The 16,504-nt window shown below is 38.1% G+C and overlaps 1 protein-coding gene across 1 annotated transcript in view; it reads right to left on the minus strand.

Moving 5' to 3' along the window:
- Positions 1-15,814, minus strand: part of OPA1 (OPA1 mitochondrial dynamin like GTPase) — an 83,427-nt gene extending 67,613 nt beyond the window's left edge. Inside the window, exons 1-6 of the mRNA XM_016200038.2 lie at positions 15,637-15,814; positions 7,513-7,831; positions 6,284-6,380; positions 4,446-4,553; positions 3,891-3,944; positions 2,813-2,880 (exon numbers count right to left, since the gene is read on the minus strand). Coding sequence (XP_016055524.1) covers positions 2,813-2,880; positions 3,891-3,944; positions 4,446-4,553; positions 6,284-6,380; positions 7,513-7,831; positions 15,637-15,668 — 678 coding nt within the window. The 5' untranslated portion in view covers positions 15,669-15,814. The remainder of the gene's footprint in view (positions 1-2,812; positions 2,881-3,890; positions 3,945-4,445; positions 4,554-6,283; positions 6,381-7,512; positions 7,832-15,636) is intronic.
- Between the last annotated feature and the right edge of the window lie 690 nt (positions 15,815-16,504).

Below are 16,504 nucleotides of genomic sequence, written 5' to 3' on the forward strand. Positions count from 1 at the left end.
TTCTAAAGGTCTCCAAGTCTCAAAAATATTATTCAGTTCACACAAGGGCTCTTTCTAATATTTTAAAGAGGACACAAGTTTTAAAATTTTTGATTAACAAATAACATTTATTAAAAAGTGGTTTCAGTATTTTTCCATTTTTTTACTTATCAAAGATACATACCAGAACTTTTCATCAACATAACATAAATAACTACTGTCCACAAACTGAATGGATGTTAATCCAGGCAAAAATCAAAGAAAGTTGATGTCTAGTCAGCCCATACATTCTTATGTGCAAAGGTGTGCTTTCTGCTGACCTTCTGAAGACATCTATTACAACTTTCCAGGACACCTAAAAGTCTAGTGCCCCAGACTGGGAACCACAGGTAATCACTTCATCATGTTGTTCATTCTGTCTGACTCAAGTCAAACAATCTGACTTGTGTTCCCTCAACTGCCCGTCACTTTCACATCAGTTGACTTTGAAAGGTCCTAACTGTTCCACTACTTGCCAGCACTTCTCCAGATGTGTTCTCCTATTAGAAAGCACAAATCTTTTTTTTAGTTCTAGTTGTTGAAATGTTTTCAATTTATTACTATTATTTTTAAAAATATGATTCACATTTACTTTTATATTTCTAGTAGAAGTCCAGCCAGAAACCTAGGTTCAAACCAGACAACCATTAAGCTAAGGTATGACTGCTTCAAACCCTGAATACTGTTTTAAATCTGGAGCTCTTGGACACCAGACCAAACCAATCAAAAAGGTATCAGCTAAACTCTGAATGCTTGCTATCCTACCACCTCTAATCATTGCCCAAATTTTCAAACTCGATGTTTTAGAGTAATTTCAAAAAGGCTAGGGCTAAGCTAAGGTTTCTCCTTCATTACCTTAAACCATCAATTTGTAGCCAGAACTCTTAAAATCAGTTTTCCTACATCTTATTTGAATGGTTCATTATTCTCAAGTATCACAGGTAACAGTCAAGCCTTGAAACCATAATGCTGCATATTAATAGCATTAAAACCACTAGTAGAGGCTTAAAATGCTTTTTCTGTATATTAATTTTTATACTAGGATTTGCTACAGTTTGATTTAGCCTGTAAAAAAAGCAGCTTAATTCCAACTCTAGATTTAGTATTTACAACTAACAGTTGAAAATAATAATTGGTGAGTTTTTTAATGGGCAAGATAATCACCATAAATTAAGAAAAAATTAACAGAAAATAGTCTACAAGGGTATTTATCTTCCTACAAGCAAAAGAGTAAATTATAAAATAAAGCAATAAATTTGATTTTATGTCTGCTGTATAAAATCAAATCTGTAAAAATAATTAAACTCCCTGAGATCCATACTCTTGCATTTCCCATATTGTAGAGCTCCTGATTTTTTATTGATTGTTCATGTATCACCTTAGTATGATCTTAAGGGAATTATCTGAGTCAGGCCCTGAAATAGGTTTCTCATTCACCAAAATGATCCTAGGCTGTAGCAGAGAAAAGCAGAGATGCAGACCTCCATTGACTAACCTAGGCAACAAGAAATCTTGTCACTCAAAAACACACTACCATATCTATAACAGAAGTTCCTTCTCCCCCATTAGATTAGCTCCTCTCTGTACAGTAGGTCTACCTGTATTAAGGACCAAGGCCTTGGATCAAATTAAGCTGTGCACAATTGGCTAATTTCTATTCAATTTTTTCTCCCCAGTAGCATGAATAGTCAAGGGTGTTCCTTGATTATAACAAAGCCAATGAAAAAGATGTAAAGAAAGATAAAGTTAAAAGGGAAATGCACACCTATGTGTGCACACACACACACATTTCAAAATATATTTTCTCCAAAAGATCAAGCTAAAAGGTAAAAGAAAAAACCAAACACCTCTTGAAATATAATTAAATCTTGGAATATTATGTAAAAAGTTCAAAGTTAAAGGAAAGAGAGATAGAAACCTATACATAGAAATTTTCTTCCTGCTTCTCAAACATGAAATAATTTCTTTTTAATGTATTCATACCATAACCTTCAGTATAAAAGCTACATAGTCCACATTTATTTTTAAATGTTCACAGAGTATTTTTTCCAGATATCTATATATCTAGACACTTTTTAATATTCAAGGAATTAGTCATCTTACCAATTCCAAAATATAAAAAAAGACTAAGAAAATGTAACGTTACAGAGCAATGTATGTTATACTACATAAGCGATTCTCTTAAAACTGTCATATGCATTTTTTTAATGTATGTGTTGAAATTGACAAACCCTAAATAACCCCATACATACATAATTTTGTTGACTATCAGTGTAACAGGATTTATTCCCTACTATAACCTGCTTTCTACTCCCTTAATATTTCCCGTAAGTGTATATCATAAAACACTGGTCCCTAGAAGATATTTCATGAACAAGGGCTCTGCTGCTAAATAAATCTGGAAAACCCTGTACACTCTGAGTTCTCCTGGAGCTTCACAAAGCGCAAAAGTATATTAAGATCTGAGAAATCCAAGGGAAAAGAAAAAAAGCCTGCTTGTTTTATTTATACCAGCTTCTTCCATACATATTTAACAACAAACCCTTCGTTAGGAACAAACTGTTGAAACTAATATATCGCAGAACATATCTGAAAGAAATAGACTTCTCCAATCATATTCATAAATTATGCTGTATATACCTTGCATTTTGTACCAAGGTTAGTAACAATACTCTGTTTAGGTGTTTTATATTTGCTCCTCAGATGTTACCATTTTCAAGTCTTGCAAGTAAGTTAAAAACATTTTAAAAATCTTACAAGACTATCTAGGTAAAGAATTCTCCTTTATACTTACCTTTCTATAATGCTTGTCACTTTCAGGTCCATGATCTGTTGCTCTAAACGTGGTTTCTCCAGATGAACCTTCAAAGTAAACACGCAGTCCTTTAAATTCTCCAGTGATGTCAATAATCTAAATTCCAAATTATGTTAAGATGTCCCCCATTTTCCCCTCCTTTGCCCCCTATATCCAGCCCCTGCCTTCCCCACACTATTGTCTGTGTGCATGAGCTATACCTATATGCATGTATGTTCTTTGGTTAACCTGTCTCTTCCTGTCCCCTCCACTCCCCTTCCCTCTGAGATGTCAGTCTGTTCCATGCATCCATGTCTCAAGACCTAATTTGTTCATCAGTTTATTCTGTTCATTAGATTCCACATATAAGTGAGATCAGGTGATATTTGTCTTCCTCTAACTTGTTTATTTCACTTAGCATAATCTCCAGGTCCATCCATGCTGTCACAGTCAACAATAAATAAATAAAAATTTTAAGAAAAGGTAAATGGATTTTAGAGTAAGTATCACTTTTTTTGGAAAACTATTCTTATTTAACCCATGCAAAAAAAAAAAAAAAAATTTTTTTTAAGTTGTAGCACGTGTTTAACCTATTTTTAAAAATATCACTGAAAATTACAATAAAAAAATAAGGCAATTTTTGATAAGTATTTTACATGAGTGTACTTACAATTCAGCCATATACCACTGCCATTATGTAAAGATTACATATAGCAAAAAAAATAAATTTAAAATGTTACCTATGACAGGACAGATGAGACAAACTAAAATTACTTTTCATTTCAATTATCAAAAACAATCAGATCAATTTCAAGAAAATATTCTGGTAAAGCAAACTCTCTTTTTAATAGCTTTAATCTTAAAATACAGATACATATTTAGGAATTTTAGTTTTACTACAAAATAATTACTTTATTACTTCCACCTAAAGGAGAATGAATTTGCCCAATATAATTCTGGGGTTTTGAAATTTAGCATAAGCAGCATTACAAATTTGGTCTGCAATTTTATTTGCAAGTAGTTTATTAGAAGCATTTAGAAGGCATGTTAAGATCAGCAAAAATGTCTGTTTACACACCTAACAAGAGAAGTAGGTCAGAAGCTCCTATGATTTCACTAACCAATTTGTGACCTGTGAAAAATCAGCAAAAGGGGAAATAGAAATGTAAAACTTTAACAGGAATGAGCAAACAAAGATGTCTGAGATCTCAGGTATATATCAAGATAGGGCAGTAATTGGGCAAATACACCAGGATTAACCTTAGTAAATTCTACTCATTATGGTCTATCATAATAAAATTTGTTTTAAAATCACCAAATTGGCTCTAACCAATTATGAAAAGCAAACACATAGGAAGTCTCATCTACTTGTCAAGAACAAGTGATATTTTCCCCCTCACTGACTAAGGTCTAGCTTAAGTTGTTGCAAACTTTCATTCTGTTGGGCTAAACAAAAATTAAAATCACTGCACAACAAAACTTCATGATTATATATTTTTTCCAAAAACCTGTGTTTCATTTGTACTAAATGTTTTCATTTAAAAGATGGAAATAAACAAATAAATACACCTAATTAATTTTCCTCTGTGATTCCTAGCATTTTAAATGAGATCAAACACAGGTCCTTCCTTACCTGTGGTGAAAAAGTCCTTCAACAGGCTGAGGCTTTCAACAATCTTGTCAAAGTCAGGAGCCAACTTTGCAAGGTCCTCTGAATTAGGAAGGGCTTTTCTAATTTTCTCTGGAGAAGACGCACACACAAAAACTTCATTCAGTCTCAAAGTAATAAGACATTAATAAAATTTAAATATCACTATATATACATTTAAATTAAAACCCTTTCCCATTTTCTCCTTATTACAACTACGGCTGCTACATATATATCTGAAACAATGTGTTATTCTGATGATATTTCACAAGCCATACAATTTTTTTAAAAAGACTCACCAAACACATGGCTTAGATGGAGACTTTTGATTTATAAGTTAAATGCCTTGAGACAGAGCACTGTATAAACAGTGTTAACACTGGACTGGAATTGGAAGTACTTTTGGGAAGGAAGTCACAGCAAAGAGGCAAAGAATCAAAGAAAAAAGAGACAAATATCTCTTACAGTACCTGGCCTAATTCAAAACGTGATCGCATCCCAGTTCAAGCTCAGGAACAGAATTCCATTGCTTCTCTCCCTCTTTTCATAGTCCCTATTACCAACTGGTAATAATTAAGAGCCCAAGGCAAGCTTTTATTTTATTTTAGTTTGTTTTATTTATAAAATGGTCAAAGCACTTATTTTTGTTTAAAAACATTCAACAATTTTGTCTAAGTCTGGTACAACTTTATAGGATCTTCTGAATTAGGAAGGGATTTTCTCTGGAGAAGACCAAAACGCATAAATATTCTCAGAATAAGAATATATGCCAGCTATTATTCTAAGTGCTATAAAAGCATTAACTTGCTTAATCTTCAGAGCAACCCTACAAAATTTCTATGATCACCCCATTTTACATATGAGGAACTGGGGAACAGAGATTATGGAACTGGACCCCAGCACAGCAAAGAAGAGAGGGAGTCAGGGTTTTAAGCCTAGGCAGTCTAGGTTCAGAATCCAGGCTCTCGGACACCATACCATGGTACTGGCAAATGTATTGAGTTAAAAACCAATCCTCATGAATACTAAAAAAATAATTTGAAAGAGTATGTTTCCTGCAAATATCTTTGTCAACACAGCAGTTTTATCTTAAAGAAAGTACTGTGAATAAGTGTATGTAGAGATTAATTCCACCCCCATATACACTTAAGCTAAGAAATTAAATAGTTTTTAAAAAGAGACTGGGGAAAATAATTTCATCCAAAAATTTTTTAAAAATCACCATGACTTACTGACAATCACAGCTATAAAATATACATTTTCTCACCTACCTATTGTTAGAAGAAGGGGGACAGTGGCTGATAATGGGGAGAAATTACTCTGGACACTAGCAGACTTTCAAAGAATCTGGTTACTAAAAATAGAGATAACCAAAGTATCCAATCAAAAAGAGCTAGTTAAGTGGGTTATAGTGCATCAGTTCTGGGTAACACGCAACACTGAAAATGATGTTTGGGAAGGTTGCTTGGTAGTATGGAAAATGCAAACAAAATGTGTTAGGTAGCAAAAGATAAGATACCAAAGGGTATGTTCACTATGATTATATAATTTTTAAAAAGGAAACAAAAATATTAACCACATACACAAAACTGGTGCAATTAAAAGAGCATGCTCCTTAAGGACAGTGGCAGCTTTGTTAAAGTGATGGACTAGTAGATACTTTCTTTTTCTCATAAATTTTTTCTTTGATAGTCTATTATTTTTATCATTAAAATAAAACTACTACACATTCAACTCATGAGTTAGGAAACTATCTCAACACAAGTAGTTTTTTTTCCTATAGATAAGACCAAAAAAAAAAAGTTAATGTTGATAATACAAACCTAAATCAATATATTCATCAATCTCCCAAACAATGTCAGGCACAATCCATTTATAGTCACTTAGGTCTGGTATCATATCTTTCCATTGATCAAAAGTCTAAAAGATAAGAAAGAATGCCAGTCAAATGCTCTGAATGCCATATAAAAATATAAGAAAAACTATTTTAATTAAAACATGCTAATCTACTAAGAGTGATACATTATGTTCAAAAGTTTTAGAAACAAAGTGGCCTCAATTCCTCTAAGAACAAATTAGCAGGCAAGCATGTAAAAATGTAAATGTTCCTTTACTGAATATGAGAAATGTAAAATTTCAAAATATTTTCTCATTTCAAACAGGTTTCATGGCATGGCTTTAAACAACACTGTGGAATAGAAGGAAGACAGACCAGGGGTCAGGACACCTTGCCTCTGGTCCCAGCCAAGAAGTAGCTGCATGAATATGCCACTTAAGTTTCCCATCTGTTCCACTAAATGGCAAAGCTAAAAATCAAACCAAAGTGTTCTCACTCCCAGCACAGTATTCCTTCTACTAGGCCTTTTTTAAAAAAAATCTTCACCCGAGGGTATGTGGGGTTTTTAAAAATTGATTTTAGAGAAAGAGGAAGGAAAAGAGAGAAAGAATGATGTGAGAGAGAAACATCTATCGGCTGCCTCCCATACACACCCTGACAAGGGATTGAACCAGCAATCTACGTATGTGCCCCAACCAGAAGTCGAATCCATGACCCTTTGGTGCATTGGACAACATTCCAATCAAACTGAGCCACACCAGCCAGAGCTCCACTAGGCCATTTTAATTTCCAATAATTATAACTAAAATTTGGAAGGTATTTTCCTATTACTATTCACACCATTAAAACAATCTAGCATAACCCTGGCTAATGTGACTCAGTTGGTTGGAGAGTCCTGTGCACCGAAAGGTCATGGGTTTAGTTCTGGTTCAAGGCACATACCTGGGTTGCAGAGTGATCCTGGTCAGGGCTTGTGCAGGAGGCAGCCAACAGCCTCTATTTCTCTCTCTCTGTTTCTCTCTCTTTCCATCTTTCCTTCCTTCCCTCCCTCCCTAAGATCAATCAATAAATAAAAATCCAGCATATGGTAGAGACACAATAATATTTAAACATCTAATTATATTTTATTGCACTAAAGAAAAATCACTTATGCTATGAAAACCTTAAAATAATCATGCTGAATAATTGGAAAAGCGGTAGGAAAGTTAAACTCACCTTTTTGGCTGTATAGCCACCCCCAACAGCAGATCCCAGTATGAGATATCGAAGTTTTAAGAGTCTTGCAGCTAATCTTGCCGGCCAAAAATTCCTGCGGGGCTGGTAGCCATATTTAATTGGAGAAAGTTTCAGTTTGCGTAAAGGGAGGTTAGTCAGAGAGGAAAACTGATGAAATGATGCCCTGAATTGGGGTCTTTGAAGCTTTAAGGTAGGATGACGTGAATGATAAATACTTCGTGAAACCAGATGCACTTTTTGCAGTGGTACGCTTCCTTTTATTCCAGAGCTGTGTTTCACTAAGGATTGGCAGACCTCGCTGAAACACAAATGGGTATGGGAGAAAGATCAGACAAGGTAACAACGCAAAGAAAATTATATAAAAAGAGCAATATAACAAAGGGAAAACACACACACGAGAGCATGTGGCCAACCACACCATGTCACACAGTAGCTTATACTTATTAATCACCTGCTGTGTGCCAGGCATTGTTGCAGTATGTGCTACCTCATAAATCGTAATTTCCCCCATCTTATAAAAAGTAAGGTCTGTCATCTTTTATTAACCAAAAAATTCAATTCTCCTGACCTCAAACTCAGTGTATGAAAAGCAAAGTCCTCATTTTAACTTCAAAATGGGCTCTACCCCAGCATCAGACACACATGACAATGAAAAACATAACAAATGCCTCTGTGCCAGAGGAGCAGGAGAGACAGTGACACAAGAGTTCACAGAAAGCGAGTGATCCCTAGGGGCTGAGGTGGTCAGGGAATACTTCCAAGAAAAAGTAAAACTTACTGAGGTGGAAAGAGTCAAAAACAGTGAAAGAAATTCCAGATAGAGAAGGGTACGGAGCTAAGACAATGAAATGGCACAAGGATAACAAGCTAGCACAGAAGGTTCACTGTGGAAGGTGAAATTGGAGAGGAGGTCGAAGCACAAACTACAGAGCCACTGAACGTCAGGCTGTTTCAACTTTACTTTGTAGGTAACGGAGCCACTGAATGTTTCCAAGTACAGTAATATTAATTAAAAGATAATTTAAAAAGATATTAAAGATCATGTGCTATAGACTGTTTATGTCCCCCCAAAATCTGAAGCCTAATCCCCAATGTGATAGTATTTGGAGGTGGGGTCTTGGGGGGTGGGTAATCAGGTTTGTATGTGGTCATGAGAGTAGAGCCTCCACGCTGAGACGTACCCTTCTACGGGGATAAAGAGCACAGCTCTCTCTCCCTACCATGTGAGGGAACAATGAGAAGATGGCTGTCTATAAAGCAGGAAGCAGACCCTCACCAGATACCAGATTTGCTGCCACCTTGATCTTGGACCTCTCAGCTTCCAGAACTATGAGAAATAAATGTTAGTGTTTAAGCCACCCAGTGTATAGCAATTTCTCATAGCAGCCCCAAATCACAAAGACACAATGTTAGATCAGAAGACAGGTAAGTAAATCAGAAGTGGAGAGAAAAGGTGATCATATTTTAGTTGTCTAGATATAAGGAAGAAGAAACTGAAGTGAGGTAGCAACCACGAGAAAGGAAAGGGAAAGGTAGATACCAGAATGACAGGCTAGACATAGGAGGAGAGGAAAGAAGAGTAAGTGATAACCATGAGGTTTTACCTGGGATGACTAAAGTTACCGCTTACAGAAATAAAAAACTCAAGAGATGAATCAACTGTGGAGTTCATGGTTTCACAACATTTAGCTCAAATTTCTTTCAAATCTATTCTTACATCCACTTAAGTCTTTCGAATCAGATAAAACTTTGGTTCCAATCACAGCTTCATTGCTTACTAGTTGGGCAATCAAAGACAAATTATGAATTTTTATAATCTGTTAAAATTAAAATTATTTCAATCTGTTAAAATTAAATAATAGTTATATCAGAGTCATAGTTAGTAATCACTAATCCAAGTACCTTATTCTCAGACCATAATTCCCTTTCACTACAACCATCTTTGACCCTATCAGACAACCAAGTCACTGATATATTTCTGTCTTCTTACCTATTAGTTTCCAATCTATCTATTTACCCACTTACCCACCTTAAATTCCCTAGTTCACAGTTTCAATAATTCTTGTGCAAATATTCTAGACTCCCTTGTTCTCTGACTTTTTGTTTTACTTAACTGGCAAAATATAAACCCTGGATGATCCTTATTATGTATTTTCTCCCTGTCTGACCAAGGGAATGAAGCACTACTAAAGAAAATCACACCTTATTGGACAGACATGTCACCTACGCCCTCAAGACTGCCTGAAGTCTTACTTCATTTCTCTTATCAATACATTCTTCTACTCTCTGCTAGGACTATTTCAGGCATTTTCCACCCTCCTCTAACCTCCCACATCACCCCATACTTCCCCCAACTCTCCCTAGATGACCTTGCCCCCTACTTCACTGAGAAAATGGAAGCCATCAGAAGGAAACATGCTGTTTACCTACCGCAGCTACACATATATCTTCTAGCTGCCCCCTCTTTCTACAATCTCTGCAAGATTACAGCAATTGCTCCTCCCCCTAGAGAATCCTGTTTTGAATTTTCTTTCTCCTCTCCTGCCTTTTAAAGAATCACAAGTCAAGTCTCTCTCATCTGAAAGGAGAGAGGGGAGAAAAGACCTCATTTCATTTCTCTAGCTATTCACTAAAGCCAAATCAACCTAATTTTCATTTGTATAATTTCAGTGAAATGGCTTTTACAGAGTATACCAAAAGCTTTCCAATGGGCATTTGTTTTCTCTATTCTCATTTTAACTCTGAGCAATATTTGAAAATGTTGACACCTCCTCATTGTTGGAACTCTCTCTTCCTTGGCAGTTTCCAGTTTTATTCTTACCTCACTGGTCACTAGTTTTCACTCGCCTCCTCCTCAACTACAGTATCTTTTAAGTGTTATGAGTTTATTAAGGTTAAGATCTAAACCCACTTCTCTTCTCACTGTATACATTTTTCCTAGGCAATCTTATCCACATCTATTTCCTTGATTACCATCTACATACCCATGTTTCTTAAATTTATGTCTAATACAAATAATTAAGTTCCAGATCCTGCTGTTCAACTGCTTACTCAATATTACTACTTAGACATTAAAAAATACCGCAAGCCTGGCAGGCATGGCTCAGCAGTTGAGTGTTGACCTATGATCCAGGAGATTGAGGTTCGATTCTGGTCAGGGCACAAGCCCAGGTTTCCAGCTCCATCCCCAGCATGGGGTGTGCAGGAGGCAGCCAATCAATGACTCTCATCATTGATGTTGCTATCTCTCTCTCTCCCTCTCTGAAATCAATAAAAATATGTATTGTAAAAAATACCTCAAATTCAAGATGTCCAAAACCTTGCTCCCTCCCCTCCTCCCCAAACCCTGACTTCCCCCCAGCACTCCTCTCAGAAAACAGCGTAAGCCCTACCCAGTTACATAAGCCACACACCTGGGGATGATTCTTGACTCTCCCTCACCCTCAAGCTCTGTTAATTCTACTTCAGCACAGACCTCAAACCTCCCACTTCTCCCACCTCCACTACCATCATTTCTTAGTGGGTGACTACAATGGTCTGTACCACAGTACAACCAGAGCACTCTTCCAAAATGTAAATCTGATCACTGTCACTCACCTGCATAAATCTATTAAATGTCCCCCGCGCATCTAGAATAAAATCCAAACTCCTGGTCTATAAGGCCCTCCATCACGGTCTGGTCCCAGTTTCTTCTCCCTCTCACCTCCAGGCAGGATTCTCATGTAGATCCTCAACAGCGCCATGCTCCTTCCCACATCAGAGCCATAATGCCCACTGTTCCTGGACAAACTCTTCTACCTACTTAGCTCCTGTTACTCTTGTTAGAAATGGTTTCACCTCAAGCATTCCTCCTCTCTCTGAACCTTCATTCTTATTCAAGTCCCCCTGCTACAGTTCTTGGCTCCCGGTATTTTTTCTTCAGTGCTTATAAAATTTGTATTACATAATAGTCTAATTATTGAATTAACATTTGTCTCTACCATTAAACCGAAATCTCCGTAAGGCCAGGGTTCTGCCTGTTTTGCTTACCATTGTATTTTTAAAGCCTAGCCCAATGCATCATAAGTAGTAGACACTAAATAAATTTGCTTAATGAATATAAGCTATTGGGATAATTAAATAGCAAACTTTTTAAAAAGATGAAAGAATCTAGCAATAAACACAGAAAAAGTGCTCAATAAATGTCATTTCAACATTAGTTGCACTAATCCCCACTAATGTATGACTGAATAGCTCTTTAAGCCTCAAAAAATTATTTGCTGCTTTTAGAAAATAGTTAATCCAAATATATAACCAAAATAGATGAACTCCAAGACTGAGTGGTCATATCCCTAAGATGTTATTGTTTTTCATTATAGTAAGTCCTCACTTAATGTCGTTGATTGGTTCTGGTTCTGCAAATGATGTATAATGAAACCAGTTTTACCCCAGACTAACTGATATAAACAAGAGTTAAGTTCCTATGGCAACTCATCTGAGTTATAATGAAACAACTCAGACTGCAACAACTGTATTCAAGGGCTTGCTGTACTTTCTTCATCTTTTATTTCCAAACCCGTAAAATTCTAACTTCCACAATGGTGGCAGCAATAGCTGTGGGTGGGGACAAAGACAGAGTGTATGGCAGTCCTAATCAGGAACTACATGTAAAATGTTCCTCAATTAGTCGCCTGGAAGAGATAACTGATGCAAAGCAAAATCCTAGTTGAAAAAGCATCCTCAAGAATTACTTCTAGAGCTTCCAATTCATGATGATGACCTAAAAGATCAATATTCATACAAGACTATTTTTCTCAACAGGGTCCTCTTGAAATGCAGATAAGAGAATGAAAAGAGGAGGAGAAATTGAGATTTACTGAAGCACAAAGTGGAGAAAGGTGTTTTAGGTCACCCTCCACCCTATTCCAGTGCATATCTGGCAAGGAAGAGCTAAAGCTCCCGAGAGAGAGAGAGAGAGAGAGAGAGAGACAGAGAGAGAGAGAGAGAGAGAGAGAGAGAGAGAGAGAGAGAGAGAGAGTGTGTGTGTGTAAGGGTAGGGATATCTGGCAAGGAAGAGCCAAGGCTCCCCAGTGTGTATGTGTGTAGTGTGAGTGTGTGTGTGCATGTGTGTAGGGGTAGGGATCTCTGGCATGGAAGAGCTAAAGCTCCCGTGTGTGTGTGTGTGCGCGTGTTGGGGTAGAGGTTCTCTGATAGCCTGCTCACTCCCTAAAAACCCTAAAATGAAGCCTACTAGCTGACATATCATATAGCTAAAGGCTCAATCACCTTTTCATTCAGGGGTAACCCCCACAGGCACCTATATCAACCATTAGTCCTTCATGTTTAAATATGATTAGATAACAAGGCTCTTGCAGAAAACCAGCAGCTCTTAAGATGAGGACCAAGATAAACACCATTATTCATCTTGGAAAAAGTGAGGATACAAAATTCTAATTAATATATTCAGGACACTTCCTAAAGATACTGCAGATATAAAATAGAAAATAGAAGCAGGTGGTATTAAAAATAGCTTCTGGAGCACAATACAAAATTTATACAATTACATATCTTTTAAGAGTTTAATAAATGTTAAAAAGGAGTTCATGGAGATGAAAGCTGTAATGGCCAATATAAAAAAAAAAAGAACAGCAACACCACACAATGAGTTAAGGAAATTCTCCAGAACTTAGAATATAAAGAAATAAGTAGAAAAGTTAAGTGACTCAGAGAAGTGTGTCTATGAAATACAATCCATGGGATTCGTAAAATGATTCCCTGGGATTGAGGAAGAAAGCTTCTAGATACAGGTTGTTTATTTGTATCTCATCCTTCAAGATTATATTAGGGTCAGTTTATAATGTAAATAATTAATTAGCACAGAGGTACATTTATAACTTTTTTTGAAGTGTGCATATACACATATTGTGGTCCATGCATACTTCTCCAACAGATGATAGGTACAGATCATATTCTGGAAATCATGAACAATCTAAAAAACCTCCCACAATATTCATATAACAGATGTCTAAAAAGAAAACAGGTAAAATAAAAGGAAAAAAAGAAAAAAAAAAGAAGACAAATTTCTCAGAACTGAAGAATCTTTTTAACAGAAAGGCATGAGTGTCAGGCCAGATGAGTGGGGGTTGGGGTGGGAGGGTAAAGAGTGGGAAATGGGTAAGACCCACACCTGGACAAAACCTTGAGAATTTTAAGATAAGGCCAAGATCCTAAACGCTACCATGAAGGGAAAAACATGATACCTACAAACACAAAAATCAGATTGTTCTGAGAGTTTGTATTAGTAACAAAGGATGATAGAAAAAACTGTAGCAATACCTTCACAGTCCTGAAGGAAAAGGATTTTGAATGGACTTCCATATTCAGCCAAACTAAAAATCAAACATGAACCAAAATAAGGTTTTTCCCCCTGAAATCATCTATTCTCCCTCATCTACCATCTCTTTTAACCTGTACATCATTCCCTAATATGTAATTCTTTTTCAACAATTTTACCCAAATATTTATTGCATCTAAATAAACGCTGGTTATTGGTCTTCTTACATGTCTATCAGCATGTATTTAGATATATAAGTCAAAAAATGCTTTTATATTCCCATCTGTTAAAGCATAGAAAATTAAATGTACTTCTTCATAACATGCAGAGGAACTCTAGCAGAAGACAAATTCCAGAGCTTGGGGTTTTTCACTTTTTATGTCTCTACTTCTGCAGGTAGCTAAACTGTGCTATCAACATAAGATGCCACTTTTAAGCCCTAACTTTATGGCGTCCATAGTAACTTCAAAAGCAATTTAGCCCAACAGCATCCAATTGAATAAACAAACATTAGTTATTAATCAGTTTGTTTTTAAACTCAATCTTTAAAGTTTTTCCTACAGATATTAATTGCTTCAACAAAGTATGCTATTTTCTGCAGTCTTTTCTCTATTTAAAGAAAATTAGATATGTTTCCCCAGTAAATACTGAGTAGAAATAAAAAGATTGTAAATAACTTTAGTATCAAGGGCTGTGGATTTACTCAGAAAATAAAATTTCATGAAATTAGAAATAATGTATCCAATTATTCTAATTGACAAAATCTGTAACTATTGTATGCCATCCAGTTCTGACTTTAATCTCAAGTTAAGCTTTGTGAAATAAATGAACTCTATTCTTTATAAACACTATAAATTATCAAAACTATTTAAAAAGTTCTGAAAAAAATTCAAAACAGCTGTTTAGAGGTTGAGTTAATTCGTGAAAACCAAGTTTTTTTCAACCTTGCTTAATGTATATTACTTCTTATGAAATGCCTGCAACAATGAGTTAACTCTGAAGGTATCTAAAGATATTAAAATACAACTACACATACAGATACAGTCATTTTAATCTCATTAAAATGCATATAGTAACCCATAGAAATGAAAAGACTTCTACGATTCTCTACTTAGAATTAAACCAGGCCAGAGCAACAATAACAGTGTGATTAGAAAGCTGGTGCCACACTTATCGCCTTGCATCCAAAACCAAGACTCCTTGCCTAAACTCTGAAAAAAGCTGCTATTAACAGGGCATCTCTCATTACCATCTCTGACACCCTATGCGTCACCGCTCCAGACCTGGCTCCAAAATCACGGTCACACAGCGGACTAGGGAAAGAGGCAAAGTCCCCTTCACCCGGGGAGAGGCGCGGAAGTGCCCTGCAGGAGCAAGGCACGCCTGGCGTGGAGAGAGAAGAAAGAGTTAAGAGAGACGCGGAAAAGGTGACACATGGATAGAACCAAAGACCCGGGAGGGAGAGGCAAAAACAAGAAGCAACCGGAGACAGAGATGGCAGGGAGGTCAGAAGGGTGAAAAGGGCAGGGGCGACAGAGACAGGCCAGGCAGAAAGGCGCCCAGAACCTTCCAGTGGCACAGGAACTGGGACAAGGGCAGCACCGGAGCTGGCACCTCAGGTAAGCCCGTCAGGGCTCCTGTCCCTCCGGGTCCTCAAAAATATCCCGGAATCCTGCAGCCGCCCTCCGTCTGCACTGAGAGTTATCTGCACCTCCTGTTAGCAGTGATGGGCAAACCCGTCTTTCTGGAGGCCCTAGAAATAACGGGGCCGGGTCGGAGCCTGCACTTACCAGGCCACGGCGGCCCGGCGTAGACGCCACATCCCTCCAGCGAGGAGGTCACACAGGCGCTGAGACGGCCACGCGGGAGCCGGGTGTCAGTCCCAGTCCGGCCCCTGCTCCAGGAATGACCCAGGAAAAGGCCCTGGGCAACAAGGACACGGAGAAGCCACTGCGGCCCTCCCAATGGCGCATGGACTTCCGCGAGAGCCCGCCCGGCACCCGTACCCGGTCCGTCAGGCAAACCACCACCCCGCCCTTTCCAGGAGGGCGGCACGAAAGGGCCGAGCCGGCCTGGCGCATGCGCCCGGAGCCCCGGCGAGCCTGTGTTCCCTCCGCGAGCGCCCCGCCCTCGCCGTTTCCGGGTTGGAATGCGCAGCCTCGCGGGTTGAAGGTTTGGTTCGGGTCGGGACGCGCGAACGGGAGGCGTTTGCAACCCGGTTCGATGAGTTCTCACCGGGTGGTACAAATTTAAGAACATTTAGGTATTCAGGGAGCATGGAGAATCCTGCCGTGTACAGAACGAGGACAGTAATACAGTCATAGAAACCGACGGGGCTCCTCGCTGTCAGCGCCTTTCTTTGATTACAAAATGTTTGCACCCCGTAGGACCAGCTCGGGGAGGCTGGGGAGTCGCCAGGGACTCCTCCCGAGCTCAGAGCTGAAGGGCTCGGGTCCATTAGGCCAGTTGCAGGTTTGGAATAAGCTTGTGAAGTTTATAGAGGCTTCAGAAATGACTTTGTCCAGCCTTTAGCCGCTGTCGTCTGGGTTTCCATCTGACCGGGGGGTGGAAATGGCCCGTGCCCACGGCCCCCTAGCAGCCCCGTGCCCACGTCCCCCTAGCAGCCCCGTGCCCATGTCCCCCTCCCAGTCCCGTTCC

Source organism: Miniopterus natalensis, chromosome 6 (genome assembly GCF_054644295.1).
Source record: "Miniopterus natalensis isolate mMinNat1 chromosome 6, mMinNat1.hap1, whole genome shotgun sequence".
NCBI classification, from domain to species: Eukaryota; Metazoa; Chordata; class Mammalia; order Chiroptera; family Miniopteridae; genus Miniopterus; species Miniopterus natalensis.